The sequence below is a fragment of the Rhipicephalus sanguineus genome, chromosome 3, assembly GCF_013339695.2.
Source record: "Rhipicephalus sanguineus isolate Rsan-2018 chromosome 3, BIME_Rsan_1.4, whole genome shotgun sequence".
NCBI lineage: Eukaryota > Metazoa > Arthropoda > Arachnida > Ixodida > Ixodidae > Rhipicephalus > Rhipicephalus sanguineus.
In genome coordinates this window covers 142737512-142760787 of record NC_051178.1, presented here as the reverse complement: position 1 = coordinate 142760787, position 23276 = coordinate 142737512, and the positions used below count along the sequence as shown (strand labels likewise).

Genomic DNA, 23276 nt, shown 5'->3' with positions numbered 1-23276 from the left:
TTACGACCCAGGACTGCCTCTCCGCGCTCCGTGGTGCGGTGTTTAGAGTCGAAAAACAAAAGTGGGGGAAGGAGGAGAACAGTATAGCCCGGCATGGATGGCGCTGAGCCCCTCCTCGCTGCTTACGCAGCTCTCCAACTGCCCCTACCCCCGCCCTCCGCCCGTGGCTCGTGTTCCCACGCGAGTCTGCCAGATCGTGGCTCTCGCATTCCTGTAAACAGCGGCAGGTTCTCACGCACGCTGTTATTTAGTAGGTAGGGGGGGGGGTGCAGCCGACTGTGCGATTTGTTAGTATTGGGGCAAAGGAAGGCCTCAGTTAAGGGAGACGAGTTTCGGGCGGTCGAGATGGCTTCCAGGAGAACGCCACTTCTCGTCCGCGCCAGCCATTCCCGGCACCAAGGCGATGACGCTCTGCGACATAACTCAAGCCCGGCCCTACACGTTCCCCCTAAGAGGATAACTGAGCTTTGAGTCCGTTCAGTTAGTCTAAACATACGAGACCGGGACATGGCACAGGGGAAGCCTGCCTCCGTACAGCTGAATCGCAAGGCGTTTTTGTTCGCATCCAAGCCCAGCGTATACAGTCTCAGGGCCAAACAGACAAAGAGGTAAAGTAAAGTACAATAAAAAGAAAACATGCACAAAGGTAACATCGAGTCCACAATACGAAACAGCATGCCAACAGTCTTAATGTGAACGGTGCTAGTTGTAGCGTGCTGCCGCCGTAACGATGCGAGTCACTCGCGTGCAAGTTCGTGGAATTATTCACAATAATGTCAATTGCACAGGTACCACATGTTTGGCTATATGAGGAAAAGAGCACGTCGTACAACGGCACCGTAGGGGGCAAAGAAAATTGTCTTAACATCTGGCGGCTCGCAAGCCTATCCAGGGGGATACACCAGGAACGTGGGGTACGATAGAAAGTTCCTCTGACACCGTGCATGGAGGCAACGTCTAGGTAGCATCCGGGTTTGCCAGGCGGTCAGTTCGTGCACTCCTTTGCAGGTGAGCGGGATCGTTCACGCTCGCTGGTGCGGCCATGGCTCAAGCCTTTTCGCGGCTGTCGTCCCAATTTGCATTGGTGACGCGTGACAGTGCGTCTGCGTTAGCGTTGCTGGAGCCTTTCCGGTGGGTTACGATTACATTGTAGCGCTGCAAAGCTAGTGCCCACCTTGCTAGTTTTGCTCCATGAGGCGTGCTGGTCGTTAAGTAAGACAGAGGGTTGTGGTCGGATACTACCTGTATTTCCGCCCCGAACACCCATGTGTCAAATTTACCCAACGCCCAAATGATGGCGAACGCTTCGCGCTCAATGGTCGACCAGCGGGCCTGAGTTGGACTGAAACGGTGGCTGGCGAACGCAATCGGCCTTTCCTGGCCATCGTCTCTCATCTGCGCTAAACAGGCGCCAGCAGCCACTTCGGAAGCGTCCGTGAATAGCCAATATGGCTTGTGGATGTCGGGAGTGGTCAGTGCGGTCGCCTCGCAGAGCGATCTCTTTAGTTCCGCGAATGCGATCTGTGCGTCTTCTTCCCACGGTATCGGGTTTGGCACGCTTCGCTTCGTCAAGGCGGTCAGCGGGGCGGCCACTGCGGCGTAGTTTTTTACATAGCCACGATAGTAGCCGCACATCCCCAATAAGCTACGCAGCTGTTTTTTCGTCGTAGGTGGGGCTAGATCCTTAATCGCGGCGAGCTTTTCCGGGTCCGGGCCATGAGTCCCGCCACCCACGACATGTCCAAGGTACCGTATACGCGCCTGCGCGACCTGGCATTTTTCAGCGCTTACTTTCAGCTTAGCCTCGCGCAGCAGTCCAAAGACGACCTCAACATGCCTTACATGCTCTTGCCACGAAGAAGAGAAAATGGCGATGTCGTCTAAGTATGCAGCCGCAATGCTTGGTGTCTTGAGAGCAATGTATTTATCATGCGCTGGAATGTGGCTGCCGCGTTCTTTAGGCCGAACGGCATAACACGCCAAGCGTATTGGCCGTCATGCGTCACGAAAGCTGTAAGATGTTGACTCTCCTGGGCGACCGGTACTTGCCAATACCCGCGACGCAGGTTTACCAGAGTAATGAAATTAGCGCGGCCTACCCTCATTAGCAGCTCCTGTGGTGGCGTCATAGGGAAAGCGTCGGTGCGTGTAACGGCGTTCAGTAATCGATACACATGCGGACCGACCCGTCTTTCTTTCCGACACAAACTACGGGGTGAGCGTGTTCGCTTTCTGTTGGGTAGATCAGGTCAAGATCTAACAGTTCCTCTGTCTGGCGGCTAACCTCTTGCTCCAGGAGCTCAGGCACGCGGTACGGAAATGCACGCTTTGGTCGGTACCCTTCCTCTAACTCGATTCTGTGTAGTCCGACTTCTGCGGCTCCTGGCGTTTTGTCAAACAAATCGGAGTACTTCGCAAAGACACGTGAAATGTCCTCCCGCTGTTTGCTATCTAAATGCACCAGTCGCTGCGTGTCAACGGGTACGGAAGGTGTGCCTGAAGGCGCACATCGGGGGACATATTCAATGTCCCCAAATTCTATGTCATCATCAAACACGACCCCTATACGGTTCACCCTCGCATAGTATGGGCGTAGCCTGTTTGCATGCACCACTGAGCTCGCTCGCTGTCCGCTATCGACCCGATATGAGTTTTGCCTTTCACGAGCGATTACACTGAAAGGACCCAGCCACTTTGGTGCCAGTTTGCTACCGCGATCCGTGTCAAATACTAGGACCTGATCTCCTACACTGAACGTCTTGCGACGCGTCGACTTATTATATGCCAGCGCGTAGCTCCCCTGTCGAGCGCTTGCTGTAAGCCCTGCCACCTCTACCGCTATCTCTAGTTGTTCCCGCAGCTGCTGCAGATATTTGGCGGGCTCCTCCCTCAATGTGTTGGGAAGGTGGACGTCACCTGTCCAGCTGCGCTGAAGTATAGCCAGCGGCCCGGAGGGATTTCTGCCGTATAACAGCCGGAAGGGTGCAACACCTGTGGTGTCATGAGGAACCTCTCTGTATGCCCATAAGACGAACGGAACGAGCCTGTCCCAATTCTTGGGTCTTTTTCCATTACGTGGAATAGCATATTCTTTAGGACTCGGTTCCATCGTTCCACAGCACCGTTGCTTTCTGGGTGCTCCGGCGTGGAGAACCGAGGTGAGCACCCCAATCTGGTTAGCATCGCTTGAGTGACTTGTGCCGTGAAGTTAGTTCCTTGGTCGGAACAGATTACCTCCGGGATTCCAGTGCGGCTGAATACGGACAACAAGGCCTCACAAGTGGCCTTGGCCGTCAGGGAACGCAGACACACTACCTCAGGCCAGCGCGTGCAAAGGTCTACTAGGCACAACGCGTACCTGTGGCCTCTGGCCGAGGGTGTGTCAAGGGGTCCGATTACATCGACATTCACTACCTGGAAAGGGTGATCTGGCCTCGTAAGCGGTGTTATGGGTACCCTGTCCTTAAGGTGCTTATCCGATCGAACCTGACAACCATGACACGTCCGGCAGTGCTTCTTAACATCCTCCTCTATGCCAGGCCAGAAGAAGCTGTATTTTATTCTCAGTTTTGTTTTCTTTGGACCCAGATGGCCGCCCCAAAGGGACTCATGCGCCAGCAACAGTACCTTCTCGCGCCTGTCAGTGGGCAACACAAGTTGTTTTACTTTGTTGCCGGCAATTGAGCCCCAGTGGTATAGAAGGCCGTCTGAGACAAACATGCCCGACTTCCCTGCCTTCGCATCTGCCCACGCTTTATTCAAACCTGCGTCCGCCAGCTGGGCGGTTCGAAGTTTGGTTCGCTGGCTTGGGATTCCGTCGGTGTCTACGCCGTTGCCGGCTTCTGTTGCCTCCTCACCTGGTGTGGGAAATTCGACTGCGGTCTGTTCGTCCGAGCGAGTCTCGTTGACGCGCGCGTAACTCTCACCCGGCGCTTCACCTCTAACGTCCGGTTCGCCCTGTTTCGGTGTGGTTACCGACACACCTTTTTGGTCTTGCTCTACGCCAACCGCGCCCCGTGCTGGTTCCGCGTATTTTCTCATGTGTGTAAGCAGCTCCCAGTCTTCTTTAGAAAGTAGGCAGTCAGCGTCAGTGAGCTTGTCTGTTATTGCGCAAACGATTTGTACAACTTCAGGTGCATTTGCGAACGCCGTCTGCCTAAGGCTGAAGGACAGGGTCACTAGCTTTGCCTCGACGGTATCGCCGAAAGCTGAAACGAGCTTGATTTTGCCCGATGGTTCCTGGACAGCGTCCGGTACGAGACTCTCTTTAACAATAGTGACCTCGCTGCCGGTATCAAAGATAGCGACTATGGGCTTGCCGGCACACTCTAGCTCGATTTCCTGCAACTTAGACTTTCGTACCTCTCCAGACGACAACGACGAGTTTACGCGAGCTACCAAAGCTTTGCTTTCTTTCTTCTCTAAGAGGCTATCGTCAATTTCCGGCTCTGCCGCTTGCACTTTCTGTGCGCGTGCCCGTCTCTCTGGCTTGTTCGCCGCGCTTTGGACTGTTCGGGGGCAATCTCTCGCTTGGTGCCCTTCTCCTCGGCACACGTAACAGTTCTGCTTTTTGCCGCCGCCGCTTCCTTGTCGTGACGGGTCCCTGTCCTGCTGCGTAGCAGCTATTTGTTGCCTTGCCGCCCTGCCCTTGCCTTTCGCCTGCTCGAAAGTTTGTAGAACGCGTGATATTTCAGCCGGCCTCATCCAGCTCTCGCCTTCGCGTAGGCGTACGTACTCTAAACCTTCCGAACTTAAGCTAGCTTTGATACGGTCGGCGACAACTAGCTGTATGACCTCATCTTTCGTTTTCGCCTCTCTCGAGTGCAAATAATAGTCAAAATACGTCCCGACACGTGAAGCAAACTGCGCCCATGTTTCATCTTTTCTTTTTGCGGCCGTCTCAAACCGATCGAGATACTCAGAAGGAGTAAGATTGAGTTCATTGAGGACGGCCGCCTTAACCGCGTCGTAATCACTGCACTCGGCCTCGCTGAGTCCTCGAAGCAAGTACCTCACCCGCTCCGTGAGCGCTGGCATCACTAAGTGAACGCGGCTTTCCAATGGTACATTGTACGCACTGAACACTTTCCACCTCATCAAACCATAGAGGTACGTCCGCATCGCACGGAAGCTTGAGGCCTTTGAGAACCTTGCTGCATTGAGCGACAGGGTCTAGGCCTGAGCGCCCTCGTTCTCTCGAGTCTAAGCTCGAAGGGGTCCGCCCGCCACCCGCCATCTCCAACTCGGCTCGCCTAAGCGCAATGCGTTCCTGCGACTCAAGCTGCATAACTTGCAGTTGGAGTTGCATCTTCTGCAACTCAAACTGCAGCTCTAGGCGTCGTACTGCCAGTTCTGCCGGTTCTGGCGCTCCGGCATTTTGCTCAACATTGTCGCCTACGTGACCTTCCTCTGCCCCACCGCTCGCCATTACGCTCCTATGTCATACATGCACCACTCTAACACTTGAGCCAGGGCCGGATTAACAGTGCGGAGGGCCCGGTTAAAAAAAAAATAAGGGGGGCCCCTCCCCCCTCGCCCCGCCCCCTTTCTTTCCCGCTTTGTCACCTGGTCATGCTTGAGACTTGACGATTTTTAGATTTAGCTGCAAAGAACACAAGCCATATTTATTCTAAGCCTCCCCGGAATGTTTAATATCACCTGGGCGTTTTCTTTCTTGCGGAGCACGTGGAGAGATTGTCATCGTAATAATTAACTATATCAGAAGACGAAGACACATGGACAGCATTAAGATTTGTCTGGTTCGTTGGATCATACTGAAAGAAGACTAAACTGTGCGAGAAGTTTAGACGAAAAGAAGGAATGCATACGACACTTAGAAGTGCAGTCCAAGCACCGTGTTTGTTTTTTCCTTGCCAGAGTATTTTCCAGCCATATTGCTCGCATTGTCGTATGACTGGCCACGACAGTCTTGGAAGTTAACTTCAAGATTTTCTAAGAGGTCGAGCGTTCTCTTCGCGAGATCTTCCCCTTTGTGACTGGTTATGGGGCAAAAATCCGAGAAAATGTTCTTCAGGCTCATCGTTAGCAACGTTGCGAACGACCACTCTAAGTTGATTCTTGTGATTCGAATCAGGTGTAGAATCAACTGAAAGAGAGAAGTACTTAGCACTCGCAACCTCGCAAGTGATTTTTTTTTGGACTTCAGCTCCGAGGGCTTCTACAACCTCTTCCACAATAGTTGAGAGGTGAGGTAGGATGTTTTTCCACGTCCAATGTTCCCAAAGTTTTTTATATGGGCGGCAAGGAAAGGATCAAACTTGGCGATCAGTTCAAGACACCCAAGGAACTTGCCATTTTGAGGAGACCCGAGTAAATCATTGTATCCTCCGAGAGAGAGCCCTCGTTCTGCAAGGAACATTACCACTGCAACTACGCGGCGAAGAACATTTCTCCAGTAAGTTGCCCGTTCCGAGCAGTGCGCTTCAAAGGAGGGAAAAACAGCGCGAATGTTTGGACTAACACAAAAGGGAGACAGACGACGACAGGCGCTGACTTACAACTGGTCTTTATTTCTGTGAAGAAGGCACACTTATACCATGTCAGTGTACACACACGTGACTGCCATTAATGTGCTAACAACCCTCTGACATCGACATCACCGCTCTTTAAAGGATCGAATGACCGACGTTCTGAGAGAACGTCGCTTGCACAGGTCAAGGACGCATTGTCTTTGACACTCATTTTCCTCGTGTGTCTATAACTTTGCATATGCCTTGTTCCATGAACTGAACCCATCTGGTTCCGAAAATTGGTCCTTTTCTTGCTGACATCAGAGTACAGGGAAAGCAATATACAGATCATTTGGAAGGGCTGTGCAGCAGCCATTCGCCCAAGACTGCTTCGCCGTTGGTGCGGTGAGCCCAGAACATTTCTTGCTTGAAGTGGCGGTGGTAGCCCTTCGGTGCCGCGTCATTTGGCTGAAAGTACCGCTTCGAGCGAGAGTAATCACCCTGCATGTTTCTAGCATTTTCACAGACATCCTGGGTTTGTGCCACCCAAAAGCTGACAGTGGCTACGCGCAGAGGAAACCAGTCCGCGGGATCCATAGACATGCAAGGACGCTCATCAGGCAATGGCTGATCTGTCTCAGTCGGGCTGCTCGTCCATGGAGAACTGGGCTTCATCGCAGTGTGCGATGAAGTTGGTTCCCCGACCATGCTCGTTGGGGCTGTTGGCTTTAAAGCCATTGAAGAGAGCGCCTCGCTTGCGCCGGCTTCGGAACAAACAGTTTCGCTGAGCGCACGGTCTCACCTTCTCTGGTCACCTTCTCTGGTCTCACTGGCCGACGGATTACTGGCAGAGCTCTTATTGTCACTGGTAAAATAGCTAGAAAGCTTAGGCAGTTTTCGTAAAGTGTCGCTGAGGTGTTTTTTTTTTCTCCGTTGCCAAATGGCGCTTTCGAGCGCCAGGGAACTCCTTTTTCCGTGGCATGGTACAGTAACAGAGCCTGCAAGCCAAGTTTATGATCTATAAGTAACTTATTCAAAGTGTGCTTTTCTAGAAATAATTTTTACTAAGAGCGACAATGAAGAATACTCTCAAAACAAATTTATGAGTAACATTACGGTAGTTTAACAAGACAATGAAACGCTACCGAAGAAACCTGATATTGGCGATAAACTCACTGACGAGAGTTTACCGCGTAGTTTGAGTTTCTGCTGCTTCCTGTCTACCGATTACTCTCTCGACATTATCTGGATCTGTCTACAATATGAAGGAAGTGCACAGAATAAGACGATACAGCCGGAATTGACTTTACAATAAGATCTCTATATCATTATGGTTCACATATCTTCGCAACGGGTTGCATTCTCAAGCGTTCTGGTTCAGGTGAATATTACAGCGATGCTCGCTCATTCCAATGAATGGTCACCGACAGTCTCCAAAGGTGGCAAAAATAAAGCGCAAAATGTCCAAGCTTGGCGAAATCGGCCGCTCTGAGTAAGTTAGTAAGAAAAGCTCGTACTTGCTTATTCATAAAATTAGTTGATAATGACGGAGGCAACACAAGAGCAAATGCACCCACTTAGTCATTGCGTAATAATATATTCGCAATAAACGTATTCAAATGCTAATCCACTGAATATTATTTTAATATTCCCAAGGGTCTCGCAAAGATGTTGGTAGTGCCTCAATCTTTGCAAAGTAAGGAAAATAGAAGCTCTGCAACTCTCGCACGAAACGTGCACACTGTACGTGTTAGCCATCTTAAAGTGCCCAAATATAAGAAATGCGCTTGCAGTTTCCAATACTCGCACGAATGTAAATTTTGAAGTCCTAACCTTTAAGGTCAGCGTATCCGATTGTTCTGCAGTGACAACGACGAGTACAGAGCTCCAGAGCGTGAAGGCGCACGAAATTTCTTTAACCGAAGAATGTGTCATAAGAGCCGTGCTGCCTCGCGGATCGTTGAGCGCCGCAGCGGTGTTATGTGATGTCGAACAAGCTGCGCGCAACCGGTCGGTTCGGAGAAGCATCATGTTCACCTGAGACGCCCGTGGTTCCATGTGCTATGCAGGGCATTGCGTAAAAGAAGTTCAAAAGTGACGCTCAAGCAATTGCGGTGAGGGTCTGCTGGCGGCCAGATAATGGATATATGTTGTACATATTTCCTGTGCACAACCTTTACCAAGTGATGGTCTCTTAAAGGGGAACTCCGGGGATTTTTCGATGTTCATCGATTTCAATTAAACTTTCAACATATGTTCTCATCGGTACCCTGATAATATGTGCCAAATTATACAACCCTAAGTCATTTAGTTTTTTAGAAAACGAATTTTAAAATTGGTAGCCAATTCTGGCATCACGCCTTTAATTGCGGGCCACCCTGTGTACGTGACGTATTGTTTCTACCCCCTCTTCGACCCCACCTCACCCAGCAGACGGACGCTGCGCGTGCTTTCTTCTTCGAGGCGACGACGACGCTAGCACAGTTGTTGCCTTTTGTTAGGGGCATGTGGTAAAAAACGATGGGTGGAGGCAGGTGTGTGGCTTTCCGCGCGGTAGAAGAATCACTTCATGACGTCATCGTCTACCCAGCTGAAGCAGCTCCCGATTTCGGTTTCGGTTTGACACATCGTTTATTGCTTATTTAAAATTATTGACGAGTCTCTCAACAAAATGAACCACACTAGCTGTTACAAGACTGTTAATACTATTTGAAAACGGCATTATCTCAATATGGTCGAAAATGCGCCGGAGTTCCCCTTTAAGTTTTCCTATACAACCACCAAGCAGGAATTAAGACAGAACGGCAATGCCAGAAGCGAAGAATCAAACCATTACTCCTTCGGAGTCCTTGCATAATGAGGAAGTTCCTTAACATACAAATATTTCATGGTGCGTTGTTTACACTATAATGAAAGCATAATATAGCATACCTATGCGTCAGCTTCTTAACGGTTATTTTCATTCAGCGCATTAAACGATATTTCAAACAGGAACCACTCTCTATGCGCCTTCGCATTGCGTGTTGGACCGTAGCTGCTAAGATCCTCGTCAGGCTGCTCTGTGTGTCCATCCGCTGGATCAGCTCCATCCCTCTGCACGATGCATGGTCTTGGGCGAGTAAAAGGTTTTTACCACAGACTGCAGAACTGTGAACTGACTTCAAGATTATGCACGTTATGCAACGAACAACCTCTTAGAAGCTTGTATATTGATTATTGAAATAGATAATCTGTTTATATCAGGGGAATTCAGCAGGAGGGTTAAACTTTTTCGAACAAAACAACGAAGTCGGCCATTTTTTTCTGGCCCTTCGGGGGCCCCCTACAACCGGAGGGCCCGGTTCATTTGAACCCTTTGAACCCCGGATAATCCGCCCCTGACTTGAGCCACCGCCACCTCAACGAAACGCAAGAAATCCCGCTCACCAGTGCCGTCGTCGATGCCTGCTGCGACCCGTCGAACTGTTGTTGTAGTGTTCACGCGAGTCGTTTGCCGCAGGCGGCCTCGATGTACTGCTCCCAGTTCTTGCGGGAATCTCGTGACCCGTCACCTGGTGGCTTGGTGATCTTCGCTCACAAGTGGTAGATGCCGAATCCTGTCGACTGCGCCAGTAAAGGTTCCCTTCCTCCCGTGAAGTTGACGGACGAGGATCCTGGTGATGTAGCTCGGCGGGGATGAAATATTTGACAGGAGGCGTAGCACAATTACTAACAAACTGTATTATAATTGTATAGGGCTATTGGAGTTACAAACGGGAAAACTAATTTCCACTTGACAGAGGGTGTAATGAACAGACCCTCACTCTTCTACACCTCGTTTGGTGTTAGAGCCCAGGGCGCTGTGAGGAAATGCGCCAGTAAAGAGCCTCGCCGTCCTACCACAGCGTGGTTACGACCCAGACTGCCTCTCCGCGCTCCGTGGTGCGGTGTTTAGAGTCGAAAAACAAAAGTGGGGGAAGGAGAGAACAGTATAGCCCGGCATGGATGGCGCTGAGCCCCTCCTCGCTGCTTACGCAGCTCTCCAACTGCCCCTACCCCCGCCCTCCGCCCGTGGCTCGTGTTCCCACGCGAGTCTGCCAGATCGTGGCTCTCGCATTCCTGTAAACAGCGGCAGGTTCTCACGCACGCTGTTATTTAGTAGGTAGGGGGGGGGGTGCAGCCGACTGTGCGATTTGTTAGTATTGGGGCAAAGGAAGGCCTCAGTTAAGGGAGACGAGTTTCGGGCGGTCGAGATGGCTTCCAGGAGAACGCCACTTCTCGTCCGCGCCAGCCATTCCCGGCACCAAGGCGATGACGCTCTGCGACATAACTCAAGCCCGGCCCTACACCCCCCCCCTCCTCCCTGAAGGGGAACCCTGCACGCCTATGGAAGGAAGCACGTAAATATGCGGATTGCGTGCTTCTGCCGAAATTCAGAACATACCCTGAATATATGTGACTGCGCCAACACTGTTTACGTTCACTCTCGCAGTGAACCAACCAGCTCGATCGTAACGAAGTTACGCGCTATTAGCAGTTCGGATCGTTTACAACACGGTGTCGTCCATCGATTCATAAAGTTCGTACAAAGATGCGTCGAATGAAACTGAAATGATGTATCCTTATCAAGCAGAAGCTTAGCTTTCCGATTTTTTTCGGGGTGGGGAGTAGGAGGGAGAGTGGGCGCCCATTTTTAGGAGAAAGCCTCAGATATATGCCTCATCAAACGCGAAAAGTGACCGACGTCGGCGACGGCGTCAACACGAGTGATGCAAGAAACCACCATGTGATGACGTCGCCCTATATGACGTCATCGTGACGTTACATAACGTAACGTCGCATGATGACGTCGTAGCTTGGTCAAATCACGGAGACACTGCAGAAACACGTAAGGTGCAGAATGCTTCCAATGCCTCGAATCCCGGAGGCCATGCAAGACCACGTTGGGTAAAGAAAGTGTGACTTTGTTGGCAAACTTGTGAAGAAAGCCCCCCCCCCCCCTCCACTCGGCACCCTTATCGGGAGGTGACGCCCATGGTCTAAGGGCAGCAGACTTCGTCGCTTCTTTTTCGTGGATTTTCTTCAATTTGCATCTTGCGTTTTCTCCACCGAAATGGTACTACGCGTTCTCCGGCATACATTGCACGGAACAAGCAGCCGTACTTATGTTCCCGAGAAGAAGTGTTGCCACGGTGCCATTTGCCGGGAAGTAGCTGTTTACCCAGTCAAACTCCGAAAAGCTGACGATAACGTATGCGCACATGCCGCCGTTCGATGCTCGCCGCAAAGTAAACAAACAGTTCTCCGAGGCTGCTCCAGTTTTCCTGCAGTGGCTGGACGTGTGTGCTGGAAAAACACTGTATCGTTATACGCAGCCTGCCGTAACAGGCAACAGTAACATCGTATTCCCCCCTTGATGCGTGAATAATTTACTCGTCCAGTGATGTCGCCTTCAGCCGCTCGTGCGGGATGCAGCTGGCACACTCGCAGGACATACCGTGTAATGTTCGATGCCAAACACTTCGACGTTGGGTGCAAGCTTGAATATCAAATCACTTGATCCTTCTTTGAAAAAAAAATGCTCCAAGCAGAATTTTCTTTTGGGGTTCTCTAAGTGAAGCGCAAGCGTTGAGTTTTATTGTAGAAAACTCTACGGTTGCCGCCTTCCCTGGGACGTTTTCGTTGTTTTTATATCGGCACGCCGTCTTTCATATTTCTTCCAGCGTATATACGTCAGTGTCTGGAACAATTTACTCAATGAAAAGTGCATGCCACGACCACCGAAACGCGTGTTTGGAATTTATTCTTCTCGAAGTCGGAATTTTAATACGTGATGTGTAGAATGCTCCACGTCAGCTTTACATGTCTTCCTCTAGAGGGCTTTTATTCCACCGTCCCGAAATATTTCAGTAAAGCGTTCATGAAATGAAAGTGTTCTTTTAGATGCATTTGTAAAAGGCATTCGCATGTTTCCGATATAATATTCCCTTTCTGCAAGCGTGGTTGTTTACTTATGACGAACTGGGCTTTAGGCCAGACTGGCAGACCATTTTGGTGAGGTGTTCGGCCTTACCCCATTTCCTGTGCCGAATTACCGAATAGCTTTACCTTAGATTAATTTATTATTTATTATCTTAACGCGACAGCGTTAAAGAGCTCGTTCCGCAGAAATTCTGGCGTCGTAGTCGGCGTCGTTGTCCATGACCGAAAAATCGAGAAAGATGCAAATAAAATAAATAAATAAATCTTCGGTTCCAGTGAGAATCAAACCCAGACCATCTGCGTGGGCAAGCAGGTGTTCTACCACAGAGCCACGCCATTGCTTGAAACTGCTTCGGAAAGAAGAAAAAAAAAACACTATACGACTGTCATGTAGTGGGAGGAGTCTCCTTAACGCATGCCTTATTGCGTGGCAGAAGCGTAGAATCGCGCCAGGCGTCAAAAGATGTGAATTTCGCAACGAGTGGGTGTTTCAAAGGCCCACCCATTACAAAGCGCTCAGACATCTTTAATAATCATCACCAGCAAAAGCATCACCAAAGTGAGCAGCTGCGTAGGTTCGCGTGTTGCCTTACGGACGCATAGTGGGCCCTTCGCTGATTCGCAAAAGGAAGAATTATGGTGTAGGCACTGCGCAACTGTACTTGCAGTAGGCATTGTAGGATAGTTTTAAACGGCCAATCATACGCACACAGACGTTCGTTTCCTTGCGTTTCGATTGAGGCACGCACCGAGAACCGAAGCCAGGCTAGCAATTAAGAAGGCGATGTGCAAGGGGCCCGATTACGCTATGGCGTTCTACTCTTGAAGGCGAAGCTCAAGCGTCCTCCAAGTTTTTTAGCCGAGTTGTTAGACCGCGAAAAATGTGTCGGCAGCGCACAGACCAGATTTGATTTATTTTAAATATTTTAACCTGTTAAAAGTTTTTTTTTGTAGCCTAGATTAACGTTACGTACACACAAAATAGTGGGTGCAGCATCAGGTGTCATTGATGCCGTCGTAACTTCGCTGATAAGGGTTTTGTTGCCTCACAGCAGTCCGTAATAAGCCGCCCCTATCTAAATAAACGTTTATTAATCTATTGCCTGAACAAGTCTCTACAAGAAAAGCGCACACGAATCGCTGAAGCTGGTCATCTACTTCGAAGATCTAAGCAGAGTCGCAGAGATAGATAGGTAGTTAACTTTATTCGGGTCCGGAAGAATCTTCACCCCGTTCCTGTAGGCATAGGCGTGTGCACAGGGGGGTGGGGGGGGGGGGGGGGGGGGGGGGGGGGCAGGGGGGGCGGCCGCCCCCTCTAATCACCTAAGAAGGGGGGCGCGAAATCTGCCCCGTACATTGACCCTTCTTAAATGTAAACATTTCGACAGAAGTCTGTCTGGCTGGGTGGAAGAATTAAGAAGTTGAAGTTGAAATACCAAGCCGGTCTCGAAACGTCGGGTTTCCTCCAAGAATTTGTGGCTGGAGGTATTTCAACTTCTTAATTGACCCTTCTAGTCAACTAAGAGGGGGGGGGGCACAAAATCTGCCCCATATATTGACTTAGTCGGGTGGGAGGGGGGCACGCTGCGATGAAGCTTTCTCTAGCTCCCCCCCCCCCCCCCTGATGGAGAACCCTGCGCACGCCTATGCTTGTAGGGCAAGACTGCGGGCCGCTCCCACGTTGGGACAGGGAGGCCGAAGAACGAAGGGAACGAAGAACACCGCTGCTTCGGTTCCTGTTGCCGACCACATTCAAAAGGTTGACCATCGTCGAAAATACAAAGGAAATTGCAGCTTTCAAGTACCTATTAGATGTAGGCACGTCAACGGCATTAGTTATGTTATTAAAACTGCGCGCGTAACTGATATTGATGGCGACAGGACTGGCTTGCCGAGAACAGCACTAACGCCACCTTACTGTCAAGGACCTGCTTGCTGTAATTCACCACAAATGCTTTAAAAGCTGCAAATGCGCTATGTTGTTTCTATTTTTCGCATGCGTATTACTCAGTAGAGAAATATTTGGTGCTAGTTTGTTAACCTTAACGGAAGTACACGGCATTGAGAAATCAACTTCCGGAATCCTTCATGCCACGGAGTTCGTGTTGGTGTGTCCCGCTTGTATCCTACATTTGTTAACGCTGTTCAGCCGTCAGGCCCTCTGAACTTGTAACAATGTCAGCCCAGAATCAGCCTGATCCCCTTTTTGATATCCGAAATGCGTTCTACATCGGAAACTACCAGTACTGCATCACCGAAGCTCAGAAAGGAAAGGTAAGCCGGCTACTGCTCCAAGAGGCCGGAGCCGCCTGAAACAGAAAACGGAAAGCAAAATCACCTGTGTTCGAAACCTTCGAAGTTTCTTGTGACATGGACATGTTTATTCTTCAGAAGTACGTTAGGTGGTTGTGTCGTGCACTGTAACCTAATGCATTGGCCCCATCCAAAGGGGCCAATCTGGTGGTGTTGGTGTGCTAAATCATAAATGACTAACGGCATCATACTTTAGTTTGCAGTCGGACAGTTCTCACAGACCCATAGTGCCGTTATGTGCTTTACTCACTATCTACTGCTGGTCCGAAGGTCGCGGGATCGAATCCTGGCCGCGTTTTCGATGGAGGCGAACATGTTAGAAGCCCGTGTACTTAGATTTAGATGCACGTTAAAGGGGATCGAAATTTCCGTAGTCCTCCACTACAACGTCACTCATAATCATATCGTAGTTTTGGGACGTAAAACCCCAACAACTATTATTTTATGTGCTTTACCTACATGCTAGATTTTAACGTGCACTGACACTCATTCTGAGGAGCTACTTGTTCTGTCAATGCTTGATCATGCGTTTTATTTTCCAAACGCTTTACAGAACGTCAGTCCTGAGCACAAGCTGGAGAAAGACGTCTTCCTGTACAGAGCTTACATAGTGCAGCGGAAGTACGGCGTCGTCTTGGATGAAATTCGTTCGATGGCTCCTGACGAACTGCAGTGCATCCGTATGCTCGCCGATTACCTCTCTGGGGACATGGCTCGAAAGTGAGTCGCGTATTATAGACGAACGTCTAAATGTTTGATTGTTCGGCCGAGACACGGTTGCGTGTACGGGCATGAGGTATTTTAGGTGCTGTTACATGGCATTTAACAAAATCCATTCCAGGACCGAAAGCTTGACAAACCAACATGTTTCCTAGCTTATTGCTCCTGGCGATGCATTTAGGAGTATAGTAATCTATCATTGTAAATATTACACTCCTGCAGGCCTGTTTCTGCTAGAAATTTGAAGTGTTACTATGTTATCCAAGGCAAGACACCTACCACAAATGGTTGATACTGACTTTGTAAAACAAAAATAACGATGTGAAACAAAACTAACGAAGAAACCTTATTACAAATCCCAAAATGATGTTAAAACTGCACTAATTACGGAAATTGCTGTATATTTATTGGTACATCATTCTTCTAGAATATTAAAAGACAGCCACTGTTAGCATGAGAAAGGGCTGAGTAGGCCATTAAATACATCAAAACCAAAATTGGTTGAAACCGCCACCTTGAAGTTCCTGCATCAGCTTTTCATGAACCACAGCAGTTCAACTATGAAAGAACACATTGAAATCCTTGTCTTCATGCTTACTTAGAGGTATTACTGTGTGTGTGTGTTGTGGTTTTTCTAACAGCCCCATGTGTGTGTTTGTGTGTACATTCACAAACACACATTGGGGGTTGTGAGGTGTCCCCTCGCACCCTCACGAATTAAATCATAGTTACGCCCCTGTCTAGTGACATGCACTGTTTGAAGTCGGTTTCTTGCACTGCATAGAAGGCTGAATTGTACGACTTGTTTGTGACACCTCCTTATGCAAATGCTTTGAAACGTGTGAAGGGACCAAGTTGTGAAGCAGCTTGACCAGAAGCTATCCAAGAGCCTGGACGTCAACAATGTGATTCTCCCAGTTGTGGCAGCTACCATCTACTACCATGAACAGGTGCGTTAAGTATGCTGTGCAGTACTGTACGATACTTGTGCTTGTTGCCAGCATTCTCTTGATGATGCTGAATGCCTTTTTAGTAATGGAAATCCAAAAAAGCCAGAAGTTCAGGGGAACGTGGAAGCTTGAAGAGATGAAAAATTCGTGAACACAGGGTGTCCCTGGAGCCGACGTTTCAACAAGTGGACTTGTCTTCTTCAGTGCTTCAGCATTGAAGAAGACAAGTCCGCTTGTTGAATCGTTGGCTCCAGTGACATCCCGTGCTCATGAATTTTTCATATTTTTAGTAATGGTTGGCACAAAGGCCTATTATGTAGTATAGGAAAGGAAAAGGGGGAGGCATACTTACGGACAGCTCAAAGAATGCAGTCAATTTTATTGCATTGCATTCAAGTGACAATCATAAAGGAGGAACTTTTGCATTCATGTAGTAAAATAAAGTACAGATAGTTCCTAACTAACCGGTGCTTGACCTATTAACTGTTATGTTTCCTGCCAGTCATAGATAAAATATGATCAAAGCTAATGCGCTCACTTACATTGTCTCTGTAGGGAACTGATGGGCATAGTTCGCGCTGGTCCTCGTCCTTTTCTATGTGTACCGTTTCTATGTGTACCTCGTCCTTTTCTATGTGTACCGTGTCAAATTTTTTTGTGTTGAGCAGTTTAATAAGGGCATAGTTCAACTGTTTTTGTTGTTGGTTAATAGTACAATAACATTATAGCGTAAGGGAAACAGTGCAAAGACCAGGACATAAAAGGCACACGTACAACCACACGTAGCGCATGTGGTTGTATGTGTGCCTTTTCTGTCCTGGTCTTTGCGCTGTTTCCCCTACGATATGATCAACCAACTAGCCGACTAGTTCACCCTTCAACATTTTAGGGCATGTTTCTTCACATCACCTCATTCTGATGCTATGTCATTTTATTTCTGTCCCTAAGCATGTGCTGCATATGAAAATTTGTATGTATGAAAAATATTAGATGAATCCATCATTGCATTTAGCTTAAGTGAGGAAAATTCAAGAAGTATGCTTTTTAAACTGGCCCTGAACGTTACCTTGAGCATGCCAAACAAACACATACCGTGAGTAGAGCACAGAAATGTAAACGGCTTAACAAATGTTGTATTGATATGAGGCACATCAAGGTCGCAAACAAGGCGTGAAATTATAAGAAATGCTTTCTATTCAGACAGAGGGCTTTATTATCATCACATGCATTAACATGAACATTTCTTTCTAATATATGCAAAATCCATTTGCAGTGCTGCCTACTTGGATCTTATTTTCATGTGTTGTCTTTATAGGCTTGTATGTTCATGGATCCATGCACATACACTTTCAGCAAAATATAATCAAACTGTGGTTTTGGCACATAAAATCCTAAGATTTAATTTTTGTTTGTAAAAGTTTTGTTCAGGCTATTCGTTTGACATGAACCAGTGTAAGGACCTCACTTTTCATGACCGTTCAAAGCGGTGGACTTAATCTTCTTTTGTTTTTGCCCATGAAAACAGAACTACGAAGCTGCTTTGCGAGTCCTTCACCAGAATGACTCCTTGGAGTGGTAAGTCGCAACATCTTGAAGCACACTTTCTAATAGGCATGACATCCAAGTCCTGGGTCGTCTTTACCTGATGTAATACCTCAGCATAATGATCATCATCACCAGCCTATATTAAAGAGCCCTTCATCGGGCCTCATTGGAAGTTTTGATTACATACACAAAGGTTTGTGAAGCGCCATGCACTGTGCATTCTGCCAATTAATTTTTTTAATCGATTCCGTGTTAGAGGAGATACGAGAAATAGAAATTATCGCATTGAATGCTGTGTGCTGGGACTCCAGCTTTCACTGCTAGCACAGCCTGCCTTTCTCTCTCTCTCTGCCACGAGCATACTGAGAGAGGAGCCTTCAACAGTTTCTGTTCCTCTCATATGGCATCAGCTGGCCGTGCACATGCGGACGTTGTTTATACCAAAGGAGCTGTCTAAATTTAAACTTACCTCAATGCTAAGGTAATCAGTGACGTTAAGTGTATATCACTTTGTCGTATCAAGTGTTTAAAACCAGAAAGAAAATAGTTGGGGATCTTCTGCTCAACATGCCATACTACTGCTTACAGACGGCATTGCTTTCACGAGAAGCTGCTATTTCCAGTAGCTTTTTCCGTCATCTTTACATCATGCAATGGTGAATGAAATATGTGGAGTGGTCATACATCACTATTTAAATTTGCAGTTTACATCACTTTCTAATATTGGTCTGTGTTATTGTTGGTGAGCGGATAGGTGTTCTACTTGTTTCAGAGTAGACGTATGCTGCCATCACTTATTTGCCTGCATTTTCTTTTGCAGTGCTGCACTTACCCTACAATGCTATCTTAAACTGGACAGACTTGACTTAGCTAGGTGAGTAAATTGTGCAAGTCTTTTTGAGCAATAGCCATAGTAGATGCTAAGACTTTGTTAAATTGAACATTTTACAGACCGTTGCGAATGATCATCTCTCTAAATCCAGATTGTCCATGCAGCCCAAATGGCATGTGATGGTGCTTGTTTAGCATTCCTTCCGCATCCCTAATCACATAAGAACTGCTCATGTGAGATGCTTTGCATCATAATGATGGCGCACAACATTTGCTTGAAATTTAATGACATGTTTTGGTTGATTGGGTAAAGCGAGGTGTCCTAATCTTATCCTGTGTGCCATCTAGACAATGTTGCATTAAAACATTGACAAGCTTTCTTTATGTGTACCAAATCAACTTAGGTTGTGGCAACGTGTTATGTTCCGTGTTGGATCTGTTAGGTGCAGGCCAAGTGCAACATTATCTTAATTATGTTTCAGGAAAGAACTGAAAAGGATGCAAGAGAAGGATGACGATGCAACGTTGACGCAACTTGCACAAGCTTGGGTCAACCTTTACCTGGTTAGTACCAGTTCATATCATCAACAAAAAACTAGGGGTGTGCGAATATTCGAAATTTCGAATATTTTTCGAATAGTGTTTGCTATTCGATTCGATTCGCACTGAAATTTTACTATTCGAACTATTCGAACTTCCCAAAGACAAATGCAGTCAACGTCCGGTTGAAAGTGACCCCTTCAGATTTTCAATATGCTTCACCTCATTACACTCTCGTATTGCGGCAAAGCTGCCTTTCAAGCTCCGTTACGGTCGAACTTAGCCAAAAGACAGTCTGATTGGAAATGGTCCCTAGATTTTCAATATGCTTCACCTCATCACACCCCCGTATTGCGGCAAAGCTGCCTTTCAAGCTCCGGTACGGTCGAACTTAGCCAAGAGACGGTCAACGTCCGTTTGGAAGTGGTCCCTAGAGTTTCAGTATGCTTCACCTCATCACACCCCCGTATTGCGGCAAAGCTGCCTTTCAAGCTCCGCTACGTTCGCGAATGTGTTAACTCAAGAAAACGCTGGTTCCAACATGGAGATGAAAGATGTGGCAGAGTTGGGGGCTCAATTAATGCTGTTTGGACCTGAAATTTGGCAGGAAGTTCGAAAAATCGGAAGCCGAAGCTTTTTAGCATCCAACATTTCAGATGTTCTTATATATTGTCTACGAGGTAGATTTGGAACTCCGGACTTGAAGGGAGCACACCCATGTCCGCCACATCAGTTCGCCTTCCACAGCAGTTGAAGGAGGAGGAGAGGCTGAGGAAATGGCATCTCTGCCTATCACGTGTAAAGTGTTGTCGACAACACTTTGGTTGCACCAAATCATGTACATAAATACAATTCGGCCTCTACATTGCCTCACTCTTGATAAGAAAGACAACTATGAAATATGACCCCACCAGTGCTTCATCAACCTAGCGAAAAGAAACACTTTCATGTTGCGATCTCACGAGAACATACTTAGGGATTCTCTGCAACTTTTTCTGTAATTTCACTTCGAATTATTCGAAAAATGTTTGAGAAATATTCGAAAATTATTCGAAATTATTCGATTCGATTCGCACTCAATCTTTATTATTCGAATTCGCTTCGCACCCAAAATTTTGCTATTCGCACAGCTCTACAAAAAACGTTTGTAAGCCAACCTTGATAAGGACCAAGAAAAGGCAGCAATAATAGATGCACGCTTGCTGGAGCACATTTGCTTGCTTGTCTCAGGTCAGTGGGTGCTTTCATGAGTAACTAAACAATAAAATGTTAACCTAATGCATCCACCAGATAAGATTCTAGCGAGTGTAGGAAAGCCATGGCTCTGTCTGTGTAGCTGACAGTGCTTTGACAGGAGTAGATGTCGTCTTACAGTATGTATGCTACAATATATATGCTTATTAATTTCTGAAGTTGTTGCTGTGACAGTGGTGCATGAAGGGCTTAAAGTCGCCCTTCATTGGAGGGGGGGCCCTCAGAGGGCGGCGACCTATATACATACATACACACATACATACAGCCCCTCCTTAAGAAATGGAAGGGGGGCAGGGCCCCCCCGAGCCCTCCCTGACTTTAAGCCCTGGGTGCATGGAAGCCGGCTTGTAAAAAAAACGCTCGAAAAATGCAGGGTGGAGAAAAGCTGCAGGAGGCCTTCTACATCTATCAGGAGCTGGCTGAGAAGAACACAGCAACTCCACTGCTGCTGAATGGACAGGCAACAGCGTACATTGCTCAGGGAAAATATGAAGAAGCAGAGGCTCTGCTGCAGGAAGCAATTGAAAAGGCACGTTCTCACTTCACTATCTTAGGACACCAAAGGCTTGAATGGTAGCAAGAAATTAAGGATAGAAAGAGCACTGCAATGCATTTCTCTTAGTTATTTGTGCTAAATGTGCTGTGAAGTAAAGTGCTGCTAGTTCGAAATTTAATTTTCTTTTTAACATACACAGCATTTTATGCACTTTTCAGGACCCAGAAAAACAGAGGGTCCTGAACAATTTTAGTAGGATGAAAAAATAATTTGAATGCCAATTGTGTGAAAGTTGTTAAGGATTACAAAAGCTTGCACTGTGTATGGTTGGGAACCTTAAAGAAATTGCAGTTACAACAATCGATAAAACAGCTGTCTCTCTGTCATTTACTGCAGTATGTCGTGTTGTAAACTGCTGTTTCTCGAGTTTTCTAAGCATGCACCATCCTTAATTGGCAAACTTGATTGTACCTTCGCTTCACCAGAAAAAAGACCATGTGTTGCTAGTGAATGTTTCAGTGATGTTACATCTGTGGTAGCTGTGGCCACTAGGCTTGTGCAAATAGTAAATTTTAGGTTCGAAGCGAATAGTGATTTTGATCGAATAATTCGAATCGAATTCGAATAGTATATATCACATATTATAAAGAAAAATGAGCATATTTGTCATGACCCAACCAACCTGCACAACACTTTTTAAAATTGTAACAAGGGATGTGCAAATGTCATTCTTTTTGGTTCAAAGGAAGTGGAAGCAACTTTGAATAGTAACAGGATTTGGCTTTCGGTAGAATGCAAATAATAACCTGTAAAATATGTAGCGTTTTAAAATTTACTATACTTGGAGCATATAAACCGGTATAACAAGTTTTTAAACTTAAAAAAATGATGAATCGATGTGAGGGTAATATCTTCATTTAACCTTGAAGTGGGGCTTCGCAGCAGTGCGGATTTTTCCTCGAAAGGTGTATTCACGGTATAGTACCCCTCTACTGCAGTGAAACTACCTTTACAGGAGGTTACAAACGGACAGTCCGGATTTTTTTTTTTTTTTGAAAGGTGTATTCACGGTATAGCACCCCTCTACTGCAGTGAAACTACCTTTACAAAAGGTTACAAGCGGACAGTACGGATTTTCCCTGGAAAGGTGTATTCACGGTATAGCACTCCTCCACTGCAGTGAAACCACCTTTACAGGGGGGTTATAAGCGGACTAATATACACCTATTCGTTCATTTCGAATACTTCGAAATTTTCAATAATTTAAATTCGAATCGAAGCGAATTCGAATACTGTATTATTCGTTCGAATATTCGAAGTGCTCGAATATTTGCACAAGCCTAGTGGCTACTTAATCTGATTTTATTTCACACTGTGTCTTTTGCCAATTGCTAGATGTGGTGCACAGGCTGTAGCCTGTCCAGACGTGTTTTCGTTGTTTTATTAGCTTTTCAGTGTCGCGACTCACTGCTTTGCTTTTGATTCTTGTCAAGGGCTTAACAAAGTGAATAATTAATGTTTGAATGCGCCAGGAAATTTAGTTGCTACAACTACCCATCGCTAGTGATGGTAAAGATGCTGATATTAACAAGTGCATTTGGTGCATTGCTGAATACATGCGATAACTTAAATCTCTTCTCTGCATTGCTCGATGGTGACTTGAAACTGCATCCGAAACATTTAAAGAGGTTCTGAAAAATTTTTCAGAGTAATCATCGAATCACCTCAGTTCGTAGTTTATTGCCTCACAAAACAATTGCCGCAAAAATTTTTTGAATCGATCAAGAAGGAGCAGAGTTGCAGGGATTGGTCACATGCTTTAAGCACTCTCTCTTCTGACGAGCACACTGGAAGCTACACAGCACACCTCATGAACTTGAGCGCACATCATGAAATAGGTTCACTCACTCCCAGCTTGGTTCCGATGCACGCTGGTGTTCCTACTGTGTTATTTTAGCTCACTATAAAGTGTGGCACGGGCACATGGTGGCACCCTGTGCAGTGATTCCACTCCTGCGCCAACTGCGCCAAAGTGCGCCAAATTGTATTTACTGCGCCATCCTGATAATATCGACGAAATTTGCGCCAAACTGCGCCAAAGTCTCGGGTTTGGAGGCGTCTATCACCGGCAATCGCACCGCCGGCGCGTCAGAACATGTGCAGCTCGATCTTGGGGCTGCCAATAAAGTCGCAATC

At 47.2% G+C, this 23276-nt stretch overlaps 2 protein-coding genes across 5 annotated transcripts in view; one reads left to right on the top strand and one right to left on the bottom strand.

Moving 5' to 3' along the window:
* Positions 1 to 23276, bottom strand: part of LOC119387336 (ceramide transfer protein) — a 608660-nt gene that overhangs the window by 399465 nt on the left and 185919 nt on the right. The gene's annotated exons all lie outside the window — the stretch shown is intronic.
* Positions 14479 to 23276, top strand: part of LOC119387330 (coatomer subunit epsilon) — a 77393-nt gene continuing 68595 nt past the window's right edge. For 2 of the 3 annotated variants that reach the window (XM_049413481.1, XM_037654688.2), the window contains exons 1-7: positions 14479 to 14705; positions 15298 to 15464; positions 16312 to 16414; positions 17940 to 17989; positions 18780 to 18833; positions 19273 to 19354; positions 20958 to 21113. In XM_049413481.1, the coding sequence (XP_049269438.1) occupies positions 14607 to 14705; positions 15298 to 15464; positions 16312 to 16414; positions 17940 to 17989; positions 18780 to 18833; positions 19273 to 19354; positions 20958 to 21113 (711 nt within the window). In that variant the 5' untranslated portion in view covers positions 14479 to 14606. The remainder of the gene's footprint in view (positions 14706 to 15297; positions 15465 to 16311; positions 16415 to 17939; positions 17990 to 18779; positions 18834 to 19272; positions 19355 to 20957; positions 21114 to 23276) is intronic. The other variant, XM_049413482.1, reaches the window with a different exon arrangement.